General features: G+C 36.6%; 1 protein-coding gene across 1 annotated transcript in view; it reads left to right on the top strand.

The window, feature by feature from the left end:
- BABAM2 (BRISC and BRCA1 A complex member 2) overlaps nt 1-24,441 on the top strand; it is a 161,130-nt gene that overhangs the window by 31,827 nt on the left and 104,862 nt on the right. The window contains exons 4-6 of the mRNA XM_066547872.1: nt 1,229-1,323; nt 17,869-18,063; nt 21,825-21,899. Of these exons, the coding sequence (XP_066403969.1) occupies nt 1,229-1,323; nt 17,869-18,063; nt 21,825-21,899 (365 nt within the window). The remainder of the gene's footprint in view (nt 1-1,228; nt 1,324-17,868; nt 18,064-21,824; nt 21,900-24,441) is intronic.

The raw sequence follows: 24,441 nt of genomic DNA, 5'->3' as shown, positions 1-24,441 counted from the left end.
GCCTTCATCCCCTGTAATTAATCTTGATGGCATCCTTGCTTCCAGCTAAGGCCAGGTTTACAGAATATCCGCAATTAAAACTGTCATGTTAAATGCCTTGAGATGGTTACGTCACTGAGCCAGCAATGTGGCTTTGCAAGATTTGTTGATCTAATGCTTTTCTCCAGTTCTGCATTCACAGTTTTTTAAGAAATAAAAAGTGGTGTAACTTTCTCTGAACAGAATTGCTTATAAGGATTACTATACTGGTTTTACTTTGCTGTGTGGGTTTTAAATGAGTCGTAACACATAGTAGACAGTCTTTTTTTCTAATGTCTCCTACCTCATAAATCTGTTTTATGCAAAAGCTCAGTTATTCTTTCATATTGTCATAAAGAATGATAGGGAGGTAGACAAGTAAGGCTAGAAACACTTATTTTAATGTTTAATCTTTTTTTCTTGAACAGTGGGTGGATTTTTTTGAAAGCTCAGATGCATATGACCACCTCTTGATCTATATGAACTCTGAAGTATGTGTACTAGTGAAATACTAGAACCCAAATTTCCTTTAATTGCATATCTCGTGACACTGGCAAGATAAAAGCTCAGTGCCAAGCTGTGATGAAGTCTTATATTTTCAGTTAATTTTCATCTCTCCATTTAAATGTGCAATACTGCATTTCTCTTGGCCAGAATTTGGGTAGTTGGAATGGTTCCTATTGAACTGTGTATTCTTCCTTCTAAGAGTTGGCAGTGGTGAGGAGGAGAAGAGAGGGAGTAAGTGCTACTAATTTTTAAAAGCTCTGGTATTTTGAAAGTCGTGATCTTCAGTAGTTTGCAATTGACTTTTAATGGACAAAACACAGCCATCTAAATATGGTACTTTTTATTAAAACAAGATCACTTTTCTAACTCAGTGTTTTGAGGCACTCCTCAATAGTATTTGAATTGCAATTTGAGATACAAAGCAATAATGTATTTCATGTTTCATTGCTTGCAGAGGAGGAAGAAGCTGTGCCTCAGGAATTTGACTTCATCCCCCAAAACATCTGATGCTTATCTTGCATGTGAATTTTTGTAAAAATTATATGGATATATACATGAAATATATGTAATGTAGCTGTCAAATTCTGTGTTTAAAAATGTGTGTTGTGATTATTTTATTTTTATTGTGTATGTGATTATTTTATTTTTATTTATAAGCACATATATAAAAGTGCAAACAATGTTTCCATTTGTTGCTTTTCAGGGGATATAATTTTTAATGCTCACTATCCTGACCTACCACCAGATTTTATCTTTGGAGAGGATGCTGAGTTTTTGCCAGATCCTTCTGCCTTGCATGTAAGTACTTTACTATTTGAGAGTCTTGCAGAGAGACTTTGCTTTTTGCATAGCTTCAGGAATTTTATAACAATGCAAAATAAAAAAGAAACACACCTTTTATCAAACTGATATTTTGAGTGTAAACACATTGCTTTCTAAAATGATTTAAAGTTGAATTTAAAGTTGAATTTGTTGCTTTACAAAATTGAATTTAAGGTTAAAATGGGGGGAAGGAGGAGCGGGGTGCAAAGTTTAAAACATTTTAATCAAGACAATATTATTGTTTACCTTTAGTTACTTAGAATATCTGTAAAAATATGTCTATTTAGTATCTGACCATCTTAAATGACCTGTCTCAGAAAAAAGTTCATAAGTTATGTCTTTAAAAGTATTTATCTGTAAAATAAAGTTGTGTAAATTGGTGTCAGATTTGTTGATTTTTGGTTTTGGTTGAGGAAGGATATATTGAGTTAATATGTTATGGGAACCACTGCATTAAAGAAATCTATGTGCTCGTGTGTGTTAGGGTTATCTAGACAAAGAAATTACTTTCTAAAAGATGGGAGGAACAGAAATTAATGCGAAAATGCTTTTATACAGCCTTATTACTACAGAAGGAGAAACACCACAACCTGAAACCAAGCATCTTGTTCACTAGTCACAGTTAGCCTCAAGTAGTAAAGCCTTGTTTGAAGAAGCTATCAGTGCTTATGCTTTTACAATACTTTTCCCTCTCAAAACTTACTAATGAGACAGTGCAGAACCCTCACCTGCAGCTCCTCTTGTGCTTCATGAGCACATCTCCAGAGGTCCCCAAAGGAAGTCTGTAGCTGTTGTGCTGTGGTACGTGTGTCATGATGGAGGTTGAACATGTCCTTGATGTGTGACATGACAAGTGTTGGCTTTTGGTTTTACCTTTCACTTCATAGTGAGTTATATACAAGGATCAGAAGAATTAGTTTTAATAATTATTTTTAGCATGCCTAATAGAACTTTCAAAAGGTGAATGCCATATTTCTTTTCTTCTCCTGGTCACTTTGCTGTTAAGCTCACAAACTCCTCTGGGTAGGAGGCATGGTGCTGATGAACAGTTATTTCATTGTGCTACTTTACAGAAAACGTTTTTCTTTGGCAGTTCTAGAATTGTTTTCACACTCCTTTATTTACCAATTCTGTTTTCCTCTTTTTCTCATTTGTTTCACAACCTTCATAATCATACGACCTTCTGAGAAGTGTTCACATTAGCAACTACTTTTTATAGTTGATATTAAAAAAGAGAAGCACCTTTTAATGAACTGGAAAACAGAAATTAATAACAAATTGCAAATGAGATATAAAATAATTTGGGGCATCTTGCAGAAATGCTGTTCAGATGGAGAAGCTTGCTGAGAGTGGTTCGGTGCCATATTTCTCATGTGAAAAGAAGTCACTAACAGTTGTGATCTACAGGAAAACCTGCAAAGATAAAAACATCCTTATTTTTCTTTCTTTCTTACATTGTTCATTAATGATACTTTTTTTGGGGAGTGTTGCTTTTCTTCCGCCTAAGCACAGAAAAAACTTCTTGTCTTTTTTGTTGGAAAGCAACTTGGAAGTGCCATTTGTTTCTTGATACATAATGAGATATTAACCAGCCTATTAGAAAGTAATTAGAACAAACCAAAGAAGAAATGTGCAAGCCAACAGTGTTCCTTTGGTCATTATGCCTTGCTGAAGCATTCACTATGTAAATGTAACCTTCAGTTTGTCCTGATGGCTGGCATTGGAGGATGTTATTCTCACCTTGCAGCTGAGGTCTACATAGTGTTCCTTTAGTTTTGCATTCACTTTTTAAAGTTCCATATGGCTTGTAGATTTTTTCTTCGGAATGTTGCATCAACAATAACTTGCTTATTATGTGAAGTCTTTGAATAGCTCCCTTTTTTCCAGAAATGTGAGAGCTGTTTAATGAAGATAATTTTAATTGAATTCTAAGATATTAGCAGAATTCTTAAATATGTTAACATAGCTGTCTACTGACTAGAAGTCAAATACAGATTAGCACATTGACCATAATTCAGTGCTTTTCATCTTGAGCAGTCTTCAGATACTTCTGATGCAACAGTTCCTGGCAATCCAAACAGAATCTACCATGCACAAAAGCATGTAGATGTTATTCAATGAGGAGCACAGTCTCAAAGTAAGTAATATGTGCCATTGAATCTGTGGGAATTCTGACATTGAGCCTGCATGCACTGGTCTCATCTGTCTGAGTGTCTTGTTTTTTAAGAAGTCATCACATGTTGTTAGATGGCTTGAGTCAGGCATTATGCTTAGCATGAAAGGAGAACCAGGTACTCCAGATTCCTCAGGCTCGTGTGGCTCTAATGGAGGCTGTCAGTAGGCATCCCCAAAGACATTTGAATGGCTGTGTTGCAGATTGTTTCAGTTTCCATGGCCATGGGCAGAGCTTCCAGTTAGGTTTTCATCTGAGCATGGTAATAGGTGTTCAGTTAAGCAGCTGTTAGCCAGACAGCTAAAGCAAGATTCCAGAAATACTGCATTCTAAAAAGTGAATGCTGTCAAGGAATAGTTCATATTTTGGGGGTTTTTTAATTTATTTATTTTCCCCAGAGAATTCCTGAATTATTAGACCAGTATTTCAGCAGTAGGGCTGAGCACTCTTGTTTTATAAGCAGGGCTAATGCTTTCTTGAATGAATACTGCAATTGCAGAATCAAGTTGAAAATGCTCATTGAAATTTAGCTTTGCTTTTGTATCTTGCACAAACATTAAAGTCACCTGGATTTGAAACTCAGCTTGAGTCTCAAGTTCAGCACTGCAAAGTATGTGCTTGGTTACATGTCTTACCAGTGGTGGTCACTCTACTGGTTGCAGGGTCTAACTGTGTGCATGCTGATCTTGCCAATGATGTCAGCATTGCAGAGTGCTTCAACAAGGGGCAAGTGGTCCTTTTGGTTTGTTGTACAGTTTTAATTACAGTCAGGGGGCTAAATTCTTTAGGTTGGTGGTGCTGTTCATGCTCAAAGAGTTATTAAAAAGAAACATTTTTACATTTTATTGTCATTAAGAATGTTTTCCTATCAAATGCATTTGATACTTGCATGTATAGTATGCATAAATAAAATCAGCTTCTTAGAATGTAAATAGAAAAGTTCTTTCCTGCTCTAGTGTTTATTCATTTTGGATGACAAGTATTAGAAATGTATTTTAAAAACAACCTATGATTCACTCCGTTCTGATTAAAAATGCAGTTGGCACACAACAAGATTAGTGATTGTGTACGGATGAGATTAATTTGGAGCTCATTACCATGACGCCAGTTTGAGTAACAAGAATTGTTTGTTATGTTAGCCTAGTTGATTGTTAATGTGAGCCATTTAATAGCTGAAGTGCTTATTCAAAATGTTAACCCCATTTTTCCAATGATTTTGAATTATCTTCTGTTTGGCAAAGAGGATACAATAGAAGTATAAGCAAGGTAACTGTCAGTTCAAGGAAATGGGTATCTTAGTATTCTACTTCAGGTTTCCAGCTAGTCTTGCCAGAATTATTCTGCCCACTCATTGCTATCAAAAAGACTTCAATAGCCATAGTGGGAATGAAGGCACGAGGACATGAGCATGTCCTGAAGCCTAGTAAGTTCTGAATGTGTCCTTGTGGGCTAGTATATAGCATATTCCTTGTGGGAATACTTAGTGCTGCATTTGCATGGGAGAAAGATGCTGTCATCACAGACCTTCAGAGAATAGGCTGCTGCAGTTCTCATGCCCATACCTAGCATTGGGAGGATTGTTTTCCCTTGTGTAATCGTTGATACTGAGTACAGATTGCAGTCACTGTGGAGTTAATTCAGATCATTGTGCTACTCAAGTGTATTGGCTGTCAACTCTATATCTTGTGTAGACCAATGTTTATTTTTAAGTTCTTGTATTTGTGCTTATTAGACTCATTTGGCTATATGAGTACTGTCGTGAAAGTTGTATTTTTTTCTGGATCTCTGTTCAAAGTCTTAATCATTATTTCTGTTGGTTGCTGAGTTAGCTTTTAATGTGTAGTGAAGAGATCCTTTAAATATCCCCCTTTTCCATTAATTTTTATTTATTTACTCAGGTGCATGAGACACATGTTTAACAGTGTCAGTTGTCCCCCTGCTCACAGAAGCTCCAAAAAAGCTCAAACATCCCTTATATTAACTAATGTTGTTTGAACTATTTTGTTCTAAAAAGTCTGACAGTTGTTTTGTTAGCAAGGATTCAGCTTTTATGTGTTCTAGCATGAGAGCTCCCCATAAGGGCAATGAGTTCATTGATTTTGGAGCGTGATTTTAAAATATAAAGCCACAGCAGTGGGTTCTGCTTGTCTGAGAAATGCATGGGTGAGTTCAACCTGTTTAGCTCTTTTGTGTGTTCTATTTCAAATGGCAGCAGCAGATTTCATTCTTGGACCCTCTAACCTGCTGCTCTTGTAATGAAAGCCTTAAATTACTTCAGCTTCAGTTGAACTTGGGAATTTAAGTGAAACAGAATGCAGAATTGGATCCTTCAGTTTATTAGAATTCCTTATTTTTAACTACTTTATATTCCCATTTATTGTGTTCATTTTTCAGCCATGTCTTGACTTTATATGTCAATATATGGTTTGATTATTTATAATCCCATGTTATTTAACATTTAATTTTCTGAAACAAACATTAATTCTGAAAACTTTTTATTCCTGTCCCTCTCTATTGATCCTACCTATTTGTACATGTGGGGAATGCAGGTATGTGTGCACACATGTATATATATATGTGTATGTGTGTATAAATATATATATATGCATATAGTCACTGCAGCCTTGCTGAAGTTTGTCTGGTATTGATAGGCAATGGGAAACAACCACATTTTATACTATCAGAGAAGAAATTTTTTCAGGAACTTTCCCAAGGACTTTTTGACTGGTATTGTTGGCACTTATGGTATACGTTTTTGTTCACGTTTTTGAAAATAGAGATATACCAGTGCAGCATTCCTTTTAAAGCCAGATCTGAAAAAATATAATTTTGAATGTATTTTGATCTGGTTTTAGTGTCTGAGCTCCACACTGTTCCTCAGGGAATCACAAAATCACAGAATAGTTAGGGTTGGAAGGGCCCTCTGGAGATGCTCTGATTCAGCCCCTCTGCCAAGTTGAATAAGTACTGGATTTAAAATGAGAAATCTCCAAAAGAGGATTCTGGCTGGGGATCCTCTCCTGGCATAGCCTGGTCAGCTTGACTGCAGCATGTGTGAGGCCAGCATTCAGGAGGTCCTTCTTAAAAGTCACACATTGCTGAGAGCAAGTGTTAGGATTATCTCTGCAGATGTGTGGTGAAGACGGTGGCCATGCAGCCCAGCAGAAGAAGTACAAGAGGATGACCGTAAAGGTTTTCCTCTCATCTTTCCATCTTTGAGTCCATCAAAACCTTTCTACACTGGGAAATTATTCATTTTTCTCCTTGTTTTAGTCTTATTAATTTCTCTTGCAGCCTTTTGTTTTTGTCGTTTTTGTCTAGAGTTGTTAATATTTATAGGGCTGAGAGATGGTTAGCCACATTATATTACTTTGCCATTTTCTATTCATGTGTAGTCATTGCATGTATTTACCTCACTTTCTTTTTGCCAAACTTCAGCATTTCCTAGCACAGTTTATAAAACCTGGCTTTCTATCTCAAAGCATAAGCAGAAGAGAATATGCTAAGGTTAAAAGTTGTGCTTTACTTAATTGCAACATTTTGGCTCGACTTTTCACCTAGAGTCCAGAAATTTAAAAAAAAAGAAAGATCTATAATTTGATAATACTTCTTTAATTTCAAGGGAGCAAAATATCTGTTAAGCTAGGTAGTTTTGCCTTTCTTGCTTAAATCTTGCTAGTGCAGAAGGCAAAATGAATTCCATTCGTTTTGTGAAGGGCTCCACGGGGAAACATTTCCTTTCGTTTTTTGGCACAAGCTTCTCTGATAATGCAATTTATCCCTAGAATATGAAAAAATAGAGAATATTAGCTTTTAAAATATAGTATTTCAGTCCAGGAGAGACTAGTTTTTGGAGAGCATTAGGAATGTGCATGGGCATTTGACTGAAGGATGGCAAAGTGGGAGAAAATGTTTTTCTGCCATACTAAATAAAGTGCATGCAATGAAGGACTTAATCATGGTGCACTAGTAAAATAGGGGGAGAAAACATTTATGGTTTTCCATTCATAGCATTGTTTTAGGAAAAAATCATTTCCATTTTTCATGTGAGTTTGACCGTATTTTTCATGGTCATAGACTTAGATGGGCCAGAAGCTTGGACCAGAATAACAGGATGCTTAAATCTTAATGTAAAAGGTTGAAAAAGATGTTTAGGTTTGCATGTCTTTCCTTTGCAGGAAATACAGTCCTTGGTAGTGGTAAGGGTGGTATAATGAATTCCTGAAAATCATTCACTTTTGAGCCATGGTTCATAGCAAATATATAAAGCTGGATATCCCAAGCCAGACATATGAAAGCAGAACATCTTTTAGGTGGAAGTTTGGGAGTACAATGATAATATATTGGCATTTATAATTCTTTAATGTAAACCAGCAAAGTGGTAATGTACTTCTGACTATTTTTTGGTTCACTTTATTAATGTATAATCATTCTTTACTTGAGCAGTGTTTTTTTTTTAAATTGTGAGAAAAGTATTATCAGAAAAACAAGTGGAAAATGAAAGGATTCTGGCCCTTATCTGTGGTGTTCCTCTCACAATACACTCTGCTTCCTTACAAGAACCCTATAAACAGTAAGAAATTACATGTCTTGAAGGCAACAGCTCTTGTTAGCTTTGTAGAAACAGGTTTACAAGGGGTTTGGGTAGGAGTGTGTTTTTTTTTGAGAGAAAAGACTGATTCTAGGACAGTCTTCCTGAATTGAGAATACATTTAAATTCTGTGTAGTATGCCTGTTGAATTCACATTGATGTGCTATTATAATTCATTTTTCTGTAGAGGAAGTTGGTCATTGCTTATGGATATTCAAGTAGGAAAAACTTTTAAATTAACTGATTACAGAAGGACAGTTAGAAATTCTGTCTAATAATGCAGTTTTGTATTTGATTTAATTCTGGCTTGTGAATTGTATTATAATTTATAATTGCACTTTTCTCCAATGAAATTAGTTTAAGTTTGGTACCCTGAAGGTTCTTTTCTTCAGAAGAGATTGCTGGGGCAAAGAAATAAATGTCTTTGCACTCAGGGTGATTTTCAAAAGATCTATTCATTTCCCCAAATGGAGGAGAGCTGAAGATAGATTTTCTTTCCTTTTTACCAGTTTGAGTTTCAGCTTATATTTGTTTCGAAACCTCTCTTTGTTTTACTCATTCTTTACATTCTTTTAAATCTGTGTTCCCTTGCTATCTTCTATTTCAGTTCCTCAGGCATATCTGTTCTTTTTTAGAGATAACTACAGAAATATAATTCAAATTTAGTCAGTATCTTGAGTCTTTTGTTTGCAGTATAAGTGTTCAAACAGTTTTACATGAACTCTGCCACATACCCATCTTCCTAGAGATGCAGCTTTTACTTTCATACAGGAACCAAATGAGTGTTTCCATGTTTTTTTTAAAAGAGAGGACTAATGTGCAATAATATTTCTGGTATGATAGAGAAATAATTGTGATTTCTAATATTTTACGGTTTACACAGTAGTATTTTGTAAGTGTTTTCTTTAGGGACTGTATTTTCAAGGTCTTATAGTACAGATGTGAAAATAAAGATGGCAATACTGCTCTCACAACAGTGAGATCCACCTTGTGATACATTGATTTTAATTTGTGGGATTTTGGAAGGGGAAAAATGGTTACAAGAAAGCAGTTCTGCATGTGCAGATAAATGCTCAAGGGATGTTAGTGGATGCTATCCAAAACATTAGCTATAAAGGTTCTGCCTTTTTGCTGTAGCTAAAATTACTTGTGTTGACAGGAAAGGAAAAAACCACAGGAGCTGATAAGAGTGAAAGACTTGCTATTTGACAGGGACTCTTGAGGTGAAGCATTGACAGTGGTCTGTTCTCTGCTCCACTGAGGGTCTGAGGAGTTGAGGTCTGTTCACACTGCCATCAGGGCATGGTAAGTGAGTCTTTAGGGAAAAGATGCATGTGCCTGTATCTTGTGGGGGAATTTTTCTTGTCTTCGTGCTTTGTTCCTTTTACTTGCCATATCTAGTTAAAGATGTACACCTGGTAGCCAACTCCCAGGGGGAAAAAGTGCACTCTACTCACGTGGAGAAACTAATAATTAGTGCATTGGATTCACTAACCCAGAATTTAATACATGTTGAGGGAATTAAGAAATTCCCTCTTGGATCAGGTAAAGGTATCTGCTTTGAGAGAGGTGTGCTGAGAGGTCTGTAAAGAAACAAAACTTGCTCTAATTCCTTAGCAAAGCAGGACAAGAAATGTTTATGCATGTCAAGTCTTTAGGAGATTAATCAGATAGTATGCAGTTGTAGGTTTTAAGGGTCTGATTCTCTTCTAAGAGAGGTCTGTGAGAGAAACAAGCAGACTCTTTTAGGAACAGTGCACAACATAAAAATGTTCTCCTGGGCTCAGCTTCACAGATTCTGGATTTCCTGAGTACTCTTAACTTACCAAGATCAGCTGCCTCTACTTCTCCTTCAGCAGGAAATAGAAAAAAATTGTAGTAACCTTTGGAAGCTGAGTTTACTCCTTTTTTTGGGTGAATGGTACTTGAGCAGCAGTTTTGCATTTATTCTAGGTGAATGCTGAAGAGTGTTCTCCATGTGTCAGATTTGCTGGAATCTGTTACAGAGCTGCTTTGGGTATTGCATCATTTATCAAGAAGCACACTGTGTAGCCAGTGGAAGAAAAAAGGGAAAATAATTTCATGCACGATATAAAATGCTCTTCTGAAAGCAGAATTAATTTCTTATTATGTTGTTTTCCTGCTCTATATTTTCTTGCTAATTCAAGGCTCTCAGGTATATGGGATTTCAGCTAAGTGTTTATGAGCTCTTCTAATTCCTGTATCCAGTTTTCACAGCCTCTTGCCAAAAATAAAAATTAAAATAAATACTGACAATCCCAAGCTTTGCTTTGTCCAAACGTTTTTATCTGGTATTCATGGCAGCAGAGCACACAATTCTTTGGTTGTATTTGCAATGACAGAATTGCTCCAGAGTTGGACTGTTTTTATGAAATGTTAAGTTTTGATGTTGCTTGGGCCCAAAAATTATCATTTCAAGAAGATTGCTCCAGAAAGTTGTTCCAGTGGTGCTTTGGGGGAGAGGGATATGAAGAACCTGTGAAAACAAGATGACAAGTAGATGGCATGTAGGTTTACAGTGATTGATTTGAAGCTGCAGCCTGTAGGATGTTTAAGTGCTGGCTGCTAAGATACTGAAGCCTTTGAAGTTGTTATAACACTCCAGCCCTGCAAATACTGTGAAAAATATCTGTTGATAGAAAGATGTGAGCATATGGTAGATAATTATCCTGTGCCTTTTTCTTTGAGCAGTTTCCCTGTGGTGGCCTATGCAGAGTAGAGCAAAGCATGGACTGAAACCAGATATGCCAGTTTCTAGGCTAATGCTGTAACCACTGGACCAGTATATCCTCTGTACTTATGTGGAGGATAAGTGCTGATATCACACTGTGATCTTTCTCATTTTGGGTAAAAAGTTATATTGGTACTGATTTTAGGCCACTGTAGGATGCAAGTTGTGTGCATGTGGTGTGCAGAGATACAAACAAAATGCAAATCTGTACTTAACATTATTCTTTATGATAATTCTGGATGAAAGATGCTATAGAAATGCATTACCACTGTTACGGGCTTGGGAGGTTTTGTTTACTGACATTTTCTCATGAAAGTTAATTTCTTGCTTAGAAATATAGAAGTACACTAACTTAAAATAAGATCTTGCTGTTATTTCCTGTAGTATAGCCAGGAAAAACAGTTGCAATCTGTCTTCTTTAAAATCACATTCCTGGAAGATATTCTGGCAACCTGGGTATTTAAACACATTTCAAAGAAAAACAACTTCAAATCAATTAGAAATTGTTACCGTATTTCATTTCTGATAGTGTGGAATTACAGTTGGCTGCAGACATTACTTGGAGTTATGAAATAAGCAATAACCTGTTAAGGACCCTATGAATTAGCAGCTTTATGGAACATGAGGCCCATTATACTGTGAAAAAAAAATTGGGGAATAGGTGATCATGGACACTGAGTAGTTTGCATAGGTTCTTGATTAGCTTTTTTGGAAGTATAAAGGAAAGACTACAAAGCACAGAATGTTCCAGAACAAAATTTAAATGTGGTTTCTTTGCCAGAAGTTGAATAGTATGGCATCTTTGGAAAGCTAAACTCTGCATGTCTTTGCTTAATAGGCCTGAGAAGTTACTTTGTTGGGGGTTTTTCACTTGCCTCACCTGTAAGATCTCACTAGAACTGATAGTGTCAGGCTGCAAATTTTCCTTGTCTCTTTTGGAAATCCAGTTGGTGTCATTGCTACTCATTTAAACGAGTTACTGTTGAAATGGCTTAAATTGCACTCTGTGGGTGGCCTTATAACAGCTCTACTCTGCCTTTTATACCAACTTCAAGTGAATTCATTTTCTCAACTCTGGTCATGTCTGAATGTCAAGAAAGCCTTTCCCTATCCAACTGTTCGCTTACTATGCAGCCTGCTTCTGTCAGCAGACAGGATCAGGAGCCAGGGAAGTCACAAATTGAATGTGCAGCCTGACAAAATTTCTGGGGTTATACTTCTTAGTGGAAATCAATGCTCCTTGGTGAGATTATTTAACTTAATATCTGGCAGATTGTCAGAAGAGGTCTCCTGAATCGCTTGGATTTCTCCAGTGTAGACACAGTTTGATGGATGCCTATGGTTTGTTAATCTCTGTATAATAATTGAATACTGTTTTTCCATTCCTGTTGCCACACAACATGAGCTAGAGGGCAAAACTTGGTGAATGTGCGTGCTATTGGTTAATCACTTAAAGGTCTAGATAACTGTTTTCTGAAAGACTTTGTCCTGAAACTTTGTTCTATAATGAAAAAAGGCAGCCAGGAAAACTTCTGCCATGAGGGAGTGTTTAATGTATTTATGTTGAATTGCTTACTTATGGATAGGTAAATAGTTATTGGGCATCTTCTGTATGACCATAGCTACAGCTGTGTGGGCAGTGATGCTCCTGGAGTCTAGTCTCTATCAGATGGAAGTTCTCATTCTATTAGTTTTTCTGTAGGCCATTTTGAATATATTCCTGAAGATCATTTTTCATTCATTCCCTAACTGGAAAAATGGGATTTACCCAGTTGTCACAGATGACATTAGCAGACTTTTGTGTCCACAAGAATGTGCAGTCATCTTGGGATGCTACTAAACCTGCTACTAAAACTTCTGTACTTCTTAAGATGAGGCAACAATTGATCTTTCTAGAAGATGGAAGTTACACAAGTTGCAGTATGGCAAAACCAAAAAAAAAAAAGCACTGAAATTAAAACTTGAAAGGTTTAAATTAAGATCTGATGCATGAAGTTGCTCATAGTGTTAGTGGAGATCATATCTAGACACATGCAAGCAGCATTTAGACAGAAGAGAATTGTTTATTTGAGCCTTCATCTGTGTGCTCAGAAATGTCAGGTAAGTCCTTCAATGATACACTGAAAAAAATGATAACATTAATGATGGTCCTAACCAATGTGAGTTGTGCATGTAGGCCATCATGTGAGATCAGCATGAGTGCAGGGCTAATTGCAGATGCAGTTTGGGTTGATTCATGCTGGTATATTGTTGTACAGTGGGCCACTTTCAGTCTAACTGGCTAACTGTTGAGTAACTTAGGGAGTTTGCACTGCAGAGTTCATTTAAAGATATCTCTTGGCAAACAAGGCAAGAGATTGTATCCAAGTCTGGATTTCTTTATTTTAAATGCATTAATGATTGTTCTGTTAAATTTTATTAACTCTCTGGAAATCATGCAGAAATCTCATCTCAAATTAGACAGGATTTATTGAGTGAAATATGTAACTCAGTCTGTCAATACCCCAGTCACTGTGATAATTTTTTTTTCTCTATAAAATTCATTTTAGTCACAATTTTATAGCAAATTCAGGCGAAAAAAAAATCTTTTCAGCATGCATGTGATTTTGGTAAAATGATAATGTATAGATTTGTGAGCAAGGCAGAAGATTTTGATACAAGCCACAGAAAGCAATAAGTCTTTTTCTATATACATAATTGTCTTGTTATTTATGTATTCCTCTTGGCTTCAGTGATCTGTCTGTGTTCTTATTCCCAGGATTTTTTTAAAGCTGTAACAACTAAACCTCAATCTTGAAGTTGCATCAGATTTTAATACTTACACAAGATTTGAGTTTTCAAGCAGAACTTGAAGCCATGAAACACAAACACCAGAAGCTCTGGTCTTCTAACGTTTTAAATCTTCTTAACTACAATCTCTTAAAAAGCAGGATTGGTTCAGCTGGAATGCAGCCTTCAGGCAAACAATCAGAAAATGAAGCATACAGGTTACTACTGCTTTTGCTCTATGTTTAAGATTTTGATGATTTCCAAAGTCTAATAGTGACAACAATACTGCATCACTAAATAAATTCTTATTTAGAAGGTCCTTTCCCTCTAAAGAAATGGTCAACTTACTGTTGCAAGGACGCTACTCGCATCAAATAAAGTGACGAATTGTGTGTCCTCAGAAAACTCTGCCTAATGCTGAAATTGTAGCAATGTAGGCACTCTGAAAGGGATAAACTTGACAAATCAAATTCTGCCCTAGATTTAACAATGTATTTTACATTTACAACTACCTGTATTTTACAGGTAGTTGCTTACTTTATCTTTGATTTCAAAAACAGAAGGAAGATTAAAGAAGGTGCTGTTTGAATCTAAGAACAATATAGCACATATTTTCACATCCTGTTGAAATTGGATTAAAGTTGTTTAACAGTATTTTCAGGTGAATGAACCTAGTGCTTAGGGCAAATAAGTTACACTAAGATATGCAAAAAGAAATTTCGTACATAAATATGGCATTATATTCGATAGCGTTTGTGTTAAAATTTAGGAGTTTAGATCTTGTGGAAAGTACAGCCCTTCTGCAAAGTTAACAAAATGGTTGGAAATGTAGGGGCCAAATGCCAAATAACATGCATTACAATAATATTATTCTAAAGCTAAAAACGTTTTATATAAATCAGAACTTGTGCTTCAGAAAATTTATATAGCCCTTGTATGTTTCTTCTTTCATCAGTGAGAATCCATTATAATTCAACTACCTGAATGGGTAGTTGAATTGTTCTTCAGGTGGTTTGTTTTTATAACCAGTTTGTACTCTGAAATTTGAGTTGCTGAATGAGAAGTGTTTAGTAAAGGTCCTACAGTCAAATCATTATTTTAATTCCTGTAGCTTTAAGACAATTCAGAATAAACACTGTTTTGATGCAATGTTCTTGAATTCTTTGAAAAGAGCACTCCTTTAGCTCTGTGCTGCACAAATGACAATGGATTTCCTCTTGCTCTTTTTTTGTTCTGTAGTGTAATGTTATTTAAAAAACAAAAGGTTCAGTTGCATTTAGGTCAGTTATTAAAATACTGTTGGTCATTTCCTTTGACAGAACATTTCTATTGTGTTATACCAATGTCATTAGGAGGAAAGGTTATTCCCACTTGTCTGGCTGATATCAATACATACTGGCATATTACATCCTCTGGCTTTCTGGAAATGTTTTATTTGAGCAGCAGCTTGGGAACAGGAAATTTAAGGTTATATGCAGTCTGGTTTCAGGCTGCATGGTAGAAAATGTGTTTCCTAGAAGATGCTGTCTTACCTGACAGATTTTCTCTAGTATTTGTAGAATTCGATAAGCTTAAATAGGTTCAAGTAGCAAACAAATTTTTACCAACTGTAGGTAGCAGACAAGGTAGAACAAGGTTTTCAGTCATTCTGTAGTATTTGAGGAACTTATATGAATTGCATTAGTGTATCACCAATTTACCAATTCCTCTGGAATGTAGTTTACATTTTAAGATTTTACAATGATAATATTACCATTTTGTAAGTGTTTCTACTGTCTAGAAGGAGGAGAAAACAGTACTTTTACATCAAGCTGTGAACAAATGTCAAGTCTGTGACACTGGAGTAACTTTTAAAGGCATAGGTTCAAGAATAGCATTTTAGCCATGTGGAGCAGCCTTTTTGACCAGAATCAGAGTGAGCAGGAAAATAGGAATGCAGTTCAATCCTGTAGCTGTTCATGCATGTAAAACACAGCAATACATACTTCCCGTTGCTTTCACTGACAAATTAGACTGATATATTTCAAGTGATGATGCTGAAAATTACAAGTTCATTTTGGTAAGATCTTAATATATATTACATAAGTGGGAAAAAAGTATAAAGTTGTGGAAAGATAAACACTTGAAATATTGAGCCACCATACACATGTACTGAAGTCTGTATAAAACTATTCCATAGGGACATATCCAAAGTCATCAGAAATAATAAAATTTATAACCCTTTTTAATGGAAATAGCCATTTTAGTTAGAGATCAGGCTACAAGTAAATTTCATTGTAGAGCTGAAGCGTGGTGCCTGATGAGTAACTGATTAAACTTTCTATCTGCTTTTGCAGGGTATCAGGGGAATCAGAAGATAAAATTTATACACGAGGTCATTTGTTTCTTTTGAGGCCAGAGTTGTGGAGTCTCACCTTGCTAAGATCCTGTTTCAGTTTGAGCTTTTTGTGAACCTCTTCATAAAGCTAAAAGTAGCTGAGGTTGGAAGGACCCTTTAGATAGAGATCGTTAGCCCAGCTGCCCTGCCTGGGCAGGATCAGATAGATTAGGCTGTCCAGGTCCTTGTCCAGTCAGGTTTTGAGTATCTGTAAGGACAGAGACTCAAGTTCTCTGTGGAACTCATTCACTTGTGTTTATTACTTGTATTTATGACTTTTGGTATTACACAAAATCCAAATTTGTTTATGAAATATCTGCAACTTACAGAAAGAAGTAACGTGGCATCTAACTGTATTTTAGCTATTGTATTTTATCACTTAGTTGTAAAATGCAGATGTCTGTGCTAGTTCTGAGTTTCTTAATGTTAACTGTACAATTCATGCAATTTAAAATTCTGTTGCAGCTAGTTTGTCAAATATCTGTGTGATATACAGCCTTCTAGTACCTAAATGGGCCCTCAAGAGAGCTGGCAAGGGGGAGCTTTTATAACAGCATGGAGTGGTGGGAGAAAGGGTAATGGTTTTAATTTGAAATAGGGTAAATTATAATAAGGTATCAGGAAGAAATTATTTACTGTGAGGGTGGTGAGGCACTGGAACCGGTTGCACAGAGAAGCTGCTGATACCCTGTCCTTGGAAGTGTCAAAGGCCAGGTTAGAAAGTGCTTTGAGCACCCTGGTCTAGTGGAAGGTGTCCCTCCCCTGAACTACATGATCTTTAAGGGCCCTACCAACCCAAACCATACCATGATTCTATGAAATGCAGATTGATTTTACTTATACTCAAAGCTCACCAAAAGCCACATGATTGTGTTAACATGCTCTGAGGTGGTATCAAGAAAACTGCTTGAAGATCCAAGTGCAAAGCATATGAGTACCTAAGTACTTTCAATCAGTGCTCTTTCATGTCCTAACAGCATGGACTACAGGGTGAGTCCCTCTTTACCTTTCACATAGGTCCTTTTTTGGTCAGCTAGATGTAGGCATGTAACGTTGGTCACATTAGGTGTGGTTTGTAACACCCAATACTTCCTGAATAAAACTTAACTGTGCACAGAAGACTGATCTAAGCCAATTACAGGAGTGGTAACATCACTACTGTGCTACTGACACAGTTATCTTAATTGTATTATCATTTTTATTTCTGTTAGCTATTTCTTGAAATATAGTGAACCTCTAATAAAAATTTCTGCTGGCATATTAAAGAGACTTCTGTGTACAGATGAAATTTGTGTTAAGGGGATGAGTCAGGGTAATTCAAGTGAAGAGGCAGTTAAGGTGAAATAAATCACAAGGTAGAGGCAAGAGAAGAGAACCCATTTGCTCTACCACTGATAATGTAGCCACTGCTTGAGATAATGAAGCAGAGCAGTTTCTGTAGTTGGTGTTAATTTGCCCTATTCACTTAGTTGACTGCTTTTTGAATCAGTTACTGTGCAAGGTTGTACTTGTGTGTTGCCTATCAGTTTTAATTTAATTAAAGCTTTTCCAGTTCTCAGATGCAACTATAATTTTCCTATAATTTCAGGAAAGAATAGAATGGTCATTTGGGTCTACATAAGCCTGGTACTAGCCCTTTTATCAGTTTTATAGTAGGTCTCCTATTTGTCAATAAGCTTCTGCTGTTTGACCTGGCTTTCTTCCAAAGCATGGTAGAACTTTTGTATTCTAATATTGTCATGTAGCTTTGTCAAAGATGTTCCACATGCATATGTGCCTCTGGCATCAGTATGGAAGGGGGATTGCTTGTCTTTTATTGGTGTCAACCATTTTGGGTTTTGTTCTTTTCTAATCAACAGAATTTAGCTTCCTGGAATCCTTCAAACCCTGAATGCCTGCTGCTTGTTGTGAAAGAGCTTGTGCAGCAGTATCATCAATTTCAGTGCAGCCGATTACGGGAGAGTTCTCGTCTCATGTTTGAGTATCAGACTTTACTTGAAGAGCCCCAGTATGGAGAAAACATGGAAATCTATGCTGGCAAAAAAAACAACTGGGTAAGCTCTTATTACATCTAAAATGCTTTTAACAAATACAACTCCTTCTTGGGAAAACGTAAGTTCTTCCTGTGCATCTCCATGATTGATGTTTCTGATGGAGAAAACTATTTGACTTCAGCTGATTTTCTATATTCCTTGTTTGGGATGTTGCTGTATTCCATTACGTTGGTTGAACCAGATTTCCAGGTGAGAACTGGTTTTGAACCTGGTGTTCATTCATCTGGTTGATAGGTGAAAACTTTGAAACTGTTGAAAAGCCTGTGCTGTGCTTAGAGAGCACAGTACAACATCAGTGTGGAAGTTTTGAGTTCGCTTTGAAGATTTGAGAGGCAGAATAACTGTGTTGGTATGACACCCTGCCAGCCTACCAGTCTGCTTAGGGGTAGGATGCATTAGGGTGTGTTTCCACATTATGTTTGAGTTGATTTAATTGGTAGCTGCAGCTGCCAGTATCTCTCTTGCACTTGTCTAAGCTGAGATGAGTTGTTCCGGGAGAGGAGAGGAAAAACTGGAGAGGAAAAACTAACCCAAGTAATTTTCTGCAAGAGGAGGCAAGGTAGGCTAGAGCAGTGACTTTGTAGGGCCATGCTTTCATAGGACAGTCAGGCATTAAACTGGCTTATCTGCTTCCTGAAGTTCCCACATGGGAAATGTGCCATTCTATATAGAAACACTCTGTGTATAGACCTCTAAGGTGTGGCCATTGGCAATGCAGGCATTTTGGTTACTGTGTGAATTGACGTTTTTTAAAAATTGATCTCTGCCACAGAGTAAGCTTTGCAAAAAATCAAGTTTTTTATGCTGGTAATATATTTTTCTTGGGAAGTTTGGAGTAAGACATGTCAGGAAATATCTAATGGTGTTTATGAAGGACTTGTTTCCCCCTTGCTTTCAGAAAGAGCATACTCTTAAGATAAACTGGCCTTCAGAAGCTGTATCTTCTGAAACAGGTGCAGTCTGAAAATTGATGAAATTTCAGCACTCCTATTATCAAGGCTAGAATTCAACTTTATATCACTTAAATCATCCTTAAGTTACAGGTGATTCAAGGATGTTTACTCTACAACTCACACATTGATCTGTTTTGGTTTTTTTCCCTTAGGCAAGTCATCTAGGCTTTTTTATTTGAACCCAGATTTAATTTTCTTCATCAAAGAAATTCAGACCTCTTTAATGTTTATAGATCAGAATATTTGATTGAAATTAACTTATTCACAGATGTTATTGTCCATAGGTTGCATCCCAAACAACTTGTAATATCTCTAAATTTCATCAGACTGGTTTATTGAAGTGCAGAAGACTTTCTGAACTGTACTGAAATTTTATCGAGTCTTTTCTCAGTCTTTGGTGACTGAATAAAGAACTTTCTTTTCTTTAATTTTAAATGCTTTTTTAATTAAAAACATTCCAATAAAATAAATACATTTTGAGTCAAATCCTTTTCATATAGTGGAGCTATAGATTTTTCTATAGCATGTGCTTTTTTCCAAGTCTTTATTCTCTGTCAAGAAGGCTCTTGAGGGTTTTGAAGATTCTGTGAACTTGGTATATATAAGAGGCTTGTTTACTAGTATCCTAAAACAAAACTGTGAAACTACCCTTTGTAGTTCTCTTTACTGTCCTCTACAACTTCTTGTTTTGTTAGCCTCAAGGATCAGCAAAATAGGACTGTTTTTCCAGAAAGCAGGAGGCAAATGGCCTTTTAACTTCTCTGCCTAGAAGTCATTGAAATTCATGTTGCTTCTGTCTCTCAGAAAACAATAGTAGTTCAGCAGATTTCTGAAATAATAAAGTATGAGCCTCTCACAGTGTTAATAAAGCAATCATCTTAGGTGCATGAGTTAAAAATACTTTAAAGAGAAGACCTGAATTCAGCACTCTGACCCAGAATAGAGGGGTCAGAAATTTGCTCAGAAATAGAAATTTGCTCTTATACCTTTGTTCCACTGCCTCCAGTTTCCTAAAGTGCAAGTCTCCAAGATATATGATAAATCAACAAACTACTATCTAGCTAAGTGGCTTCTTGTTGGAGGAATACCAGCAGATGCAGGAGCCCATTAAGTACCCAGTCCCTAAGGGCTGTGGCCAGAAATTCATCTGTCTCCATCTGATGCCTCTATCCAGCTGGTTTGGGCAGGGGAAATGAGCACCATGGACAGGGGCTGCTCCCTGTCCAGCCAGAACACCTTCGGAAGAATTAGTTTGCAAAATAATCTTGATGGAATGATATGAAAGGTGCAGACTTTTTGGAGCAGCCAATGATCAGAGCAGCATTGATCAGAGGTCATTCATGTGCTCAGTGGCCATCCCAGTACATCAGACTTGGTATTATACCAAAAATAATTTTCTGGATTTTATGGCAAACGTTGTCTGGCATTTTTTGAAAGTCCAGAGGAGAAGCACTATCTCTAATATCCATTTCACTTTGGATAAGAAGTGAGGACCCTGACCATCATCACAGCAGTCTCCATGTTAAACGTGTGCAAGAAGTTGTTGGTTTTTCTGCATACATCAGGAAGTTGGTACCTCTCCTCACAAGAGGTGTAATCAGGACAGATTTCACAGCTGGACTTTAGTCTACACTCACTTTTTGTTGCATAGTGTTTCTATGAGTAATTTCTTTGCCTATCTTGTGTGACTACTAGTGACAAATTTTAAGGGCAATTCTTAGCTAGCTGGCATAAGGGTGAATTACAGCCCAATGTCACACAAATCCTTTTGGCAAATAATATAACTTGAAAGGTGCTATTAGGAACATTTCAGTTCCGTTCCAGATCTTGTTTTTTCTTGTTTAGTGACTTAAAGGTAGAATGAGGTATTTATAGTTCATGCCTGGTAGATTACCCAGAAACAGATTGGCGCAGACAAATTGGTTAGCTTGTCTCAAATTATCCCAGTTTTTGCAATTAATTGCATAAAATCAATGTTTAACACTTTTTACTGCTAATTCATGTACCTAACAAATATAGCTGCTGTGTGGCTACTATATTGAACTAAAAAAATAGCGATAACAAAAAATTAACATGAAGGAAATCAGGCAGGCATCTGTTTTTAAAAAACAGCTAACTTCATTGCTTTATAACCAGGTGGACAAAGTCTGGTTTTAAGGAAGTGTATGAAACAGAGAGGAAATCCTTTCCATTTCCTTCACATACCCTTTATGCGTAAAAAAGAGCAATGTGTATGGGAAATTGGCAAATTTTCAGTAAACGGTTGTCTAGGTGTTTAGAGTTACATAATTCTGAAAACAAATTATTTTAAACCTTCTACTTGAACTCTTTTCCTCTAACTTTATTCCGATGACACTTTTGATATGTGCTCACCTTTCAAAACACAAATTCTTTTACATATATCTGCAGTGTTTGTAAAGATGCCTCTGTTTTATCTACATGTTCTTATCAATTTGTCAGGTTTTTAGCTTAGCTTTCAGACTCTTTGCAGGTCTTGCCAGACCTTTGTCCGGAAATGAGTACAGCCAAGATACATCTATATTTAGGGTGTAACAAAATATAGTCTGATTTTTTGTCATGCATATTGTTTTAATCTACTTTTTGCTGTTGACTTACTGGCAACGAGGGTTAATGTTTTTTAAGGTGTTTTTTTGTATGACACCTGTGAAATCTGTAATTTTTTTTTTTCCTCTCCAGTACTTCTATTCAGCAATTTTGTTTTAATTTTCTGGATAGTATTTAATCTTCAGAATGTTTGTGGTTCTCTTTTAGCTACCAGGTCTCACTAGTGTTACCTTTTTTCCACAGACTGGAGAATTCTCAGCTCGCTTCCTCTTGAAGTTGCCTGTTGATTTCAGCAATATTCCTACATACCTTCTTAAGGTAAAATAACTGTCTAAGTTGACAGTATTTGTGAAGAGAGGAATCTCCTTAGTAATTATTTTGACTTTCCTGCTTTCCTGCTCTCCAAGAGTTTGAAAGTTCACCATTTCTAAAATCCAATTGGATCATGTTTTGGGAAGGTGATGTTGGACATGCTGTTGTTTTGTGTGCTACTTTAGTGGCGCCTTTTATATGAGTCTGTGGAATTTCATGACATGTCTGTCAGTGTTGGAATTTTTAATGAACAGTCTCAATTGTACCACCTGTTCGTTTTTAATGAACAGACTCAATTGTAGTCTTGATAGTAGAAGCAGAAAAGCAAACTAAATATACCATTTCTTAACAGAGAATGAAAGCAAATTCTGGTTACTTGAATTGAAAGCTTCAGTGATTACATTACTTCATTGTTCACAATGAACAGAAATTTAACCAGATACTTTTGAAAGTAGTACTATAGAGTATTTTTGCGAATTGGGATGAAAAAGCATTTATTTCTTTGCTAAGAGGAGAAATAAAAACAGAAAAAGCGATTTGTGACAAACTACCACCATGGAAGAATTTGAAATGAGTGTTTTTACAGCACAGGGACAGTCTCTCTTTGAAGCAGCTACTGTGGAAGCCCATCATAAGGTAAATGTTACTATATTTAGAGAATGCCGTGAGATCTGGTTTTTCTGTCTATCATGACTGTCAGCGTGAAGTGTCAGAACTTCCACTGCAGACAAGGTTTGAGTCAGTTGATGTTGCCAACACTCATCTTGCCTTTAAACCATGTGTCTGCCTTCTTTTAAATATTTGGAAGGAGGAACAGCTACTTAATCTTTAAAAACTAATGTGTTGAGATGAAATTTTCAGTTTGGATTCCATTACCTCCTCTTCGTCTTATTGTTAGAACTGTCTTCAACTATTGTTAAATCATAATTGCAAGTGTGAGTCTTCAGTGTTTCACCAAATAAGATGCCTCAAGCCACAACCCATGAAAGTAAAGGCAGGCACAACTATAATCTTGACTGAATTTTTTGGTTGCAGTTTGAGATTGGAACCCTAAATCTTTCTAGCTTCTGTAGATTTTCTGTCTGAGTAATTAGCTACTTCTTGAAAGCATGCAGATACTTTCAGTAGCAGCTGCTGTCTTCCATTGGGCTTTTTCTTCTCACTTGATGGGAATGTTTCTGATCAGATGTAAGAGGGTTGGCTAAGGCCTTTTCTGGAAGTTTGGTGTTAAGCAGGACACAACAGCAGTTCACCTAGACTGCAGGCTAGCTGTGATTTGCTTCTGAAAGACTCTGGAAAAACGACTGAGAATGTATAGTGTGAACTATGCTGTCTGCTCCTGCCAGAATTCCCAAGTGCTGTATTTCTCAGAATCAATTTTAAATGAGTCAAGAATTTCAGGACAAGTGCAGGAATATGTTGAATAGCTGCAGTTGCAGGTCTGTCTTGTACCTCTGTGTTCAGTTTCAGGGAAACCTTGCAGGTAGGAAGGTGGCGTATGACTGATGTACCTGTCATCACCATGAGAGAACCTGCAGTTGTTTCTGAAGAGTAATGTTTTAATGCATGACAGCATACTCCTCCTTACTGTAATTCCCAATCATGTTCTCTAAGCATCTTCTCTAAACAAGGTTCATGTAGTGTGAGTAAATCATTAGTGTTCCACAAGTCTTGTCCTGGAGATATATTCATCCTGGGTACTGAGTGATTCATTAGTCTGACGGAAAGCATGTGTTTATTTTGCATGCATATGTAGTGCGAGGTGAAGAGATACGCAGAGCAGGTAGCAGAATCAAAGTTTCCCAGTCTGCCTTTATTCTGATATTTCAGAAGTCTTAATGTCTTAGTTTTGGGGTTTTAAAATTAATGTAGTTTCATATGTTATAGCCTGGATTTTTACAGCAGTGGATCCTTCTTGATGGGCAATGTAATAGTGAAATCTTTCGTTTTCTTGATCAGGCTTCTACAGTGTAAGCTGGCAAGTTAACTATCTCTAGTAGGAAAGTGACATGTAGTCTGGCTGAGTAGCCACAGGAGAAGAAATACTGTTTTATTCCAGAAGTATTTGTTGACAGTAGAAAAATGGTTTGAATTAGGCTCCAGCATGGGTTATGACAGAGTGTGCTTTGTAGCAGGCAGGATCTTATATACCCCTTGCTGCCTTCAACTTCCTGTATGTATTCTGAGCTAGATGAATGTCATCTCTTGTGACAGCAAAATAGACAACATGAAAGCAGGTAGAATCAGGACTACTCCGTTATGATTTAAATAGTTGTACTCTGACTACTCCAAATTAGTAAAGGAGCTATTAAACAAAAAAGAGATTTTTTTTTTAAGCTGTCCATGTCTTTTTTTTTTTTTTTTGGATGAGATTTTTGGCATAAATAGACCTCCAATATATTGCAATAAAATAGTTTATTTCCATCATGGCTGCCAGTCATGCTGGTTTCAATGCTACCTGCTGCCTGCTGGATTATGGTACATGATTGATAGAGCTTTTATTGATGCAGTGGAAATAATTGTTAATATATTACCCTGAAAGGTGGAA

The sequence above is a fragment of the Molothrus aeneus genome, chromosome 3 (genome assembly GCF_037042795.1).
Source record: "Molothrus aeneus isolate 106 chromosome 3, BPBGC_Maene_1.0, whole genome shotgun sequence".
Lineage (NCBI taxonomy): Eukaryota > Metazoa > Chordata > Aves > Passeriformes > Icteridae > Molothrus > Molothrus aeneus.
The sequence above is the reverse complement of the archived record's forward strand: the minus strand, read 5'-3'. Positions and strand labels throughout refer to the sequence as shown.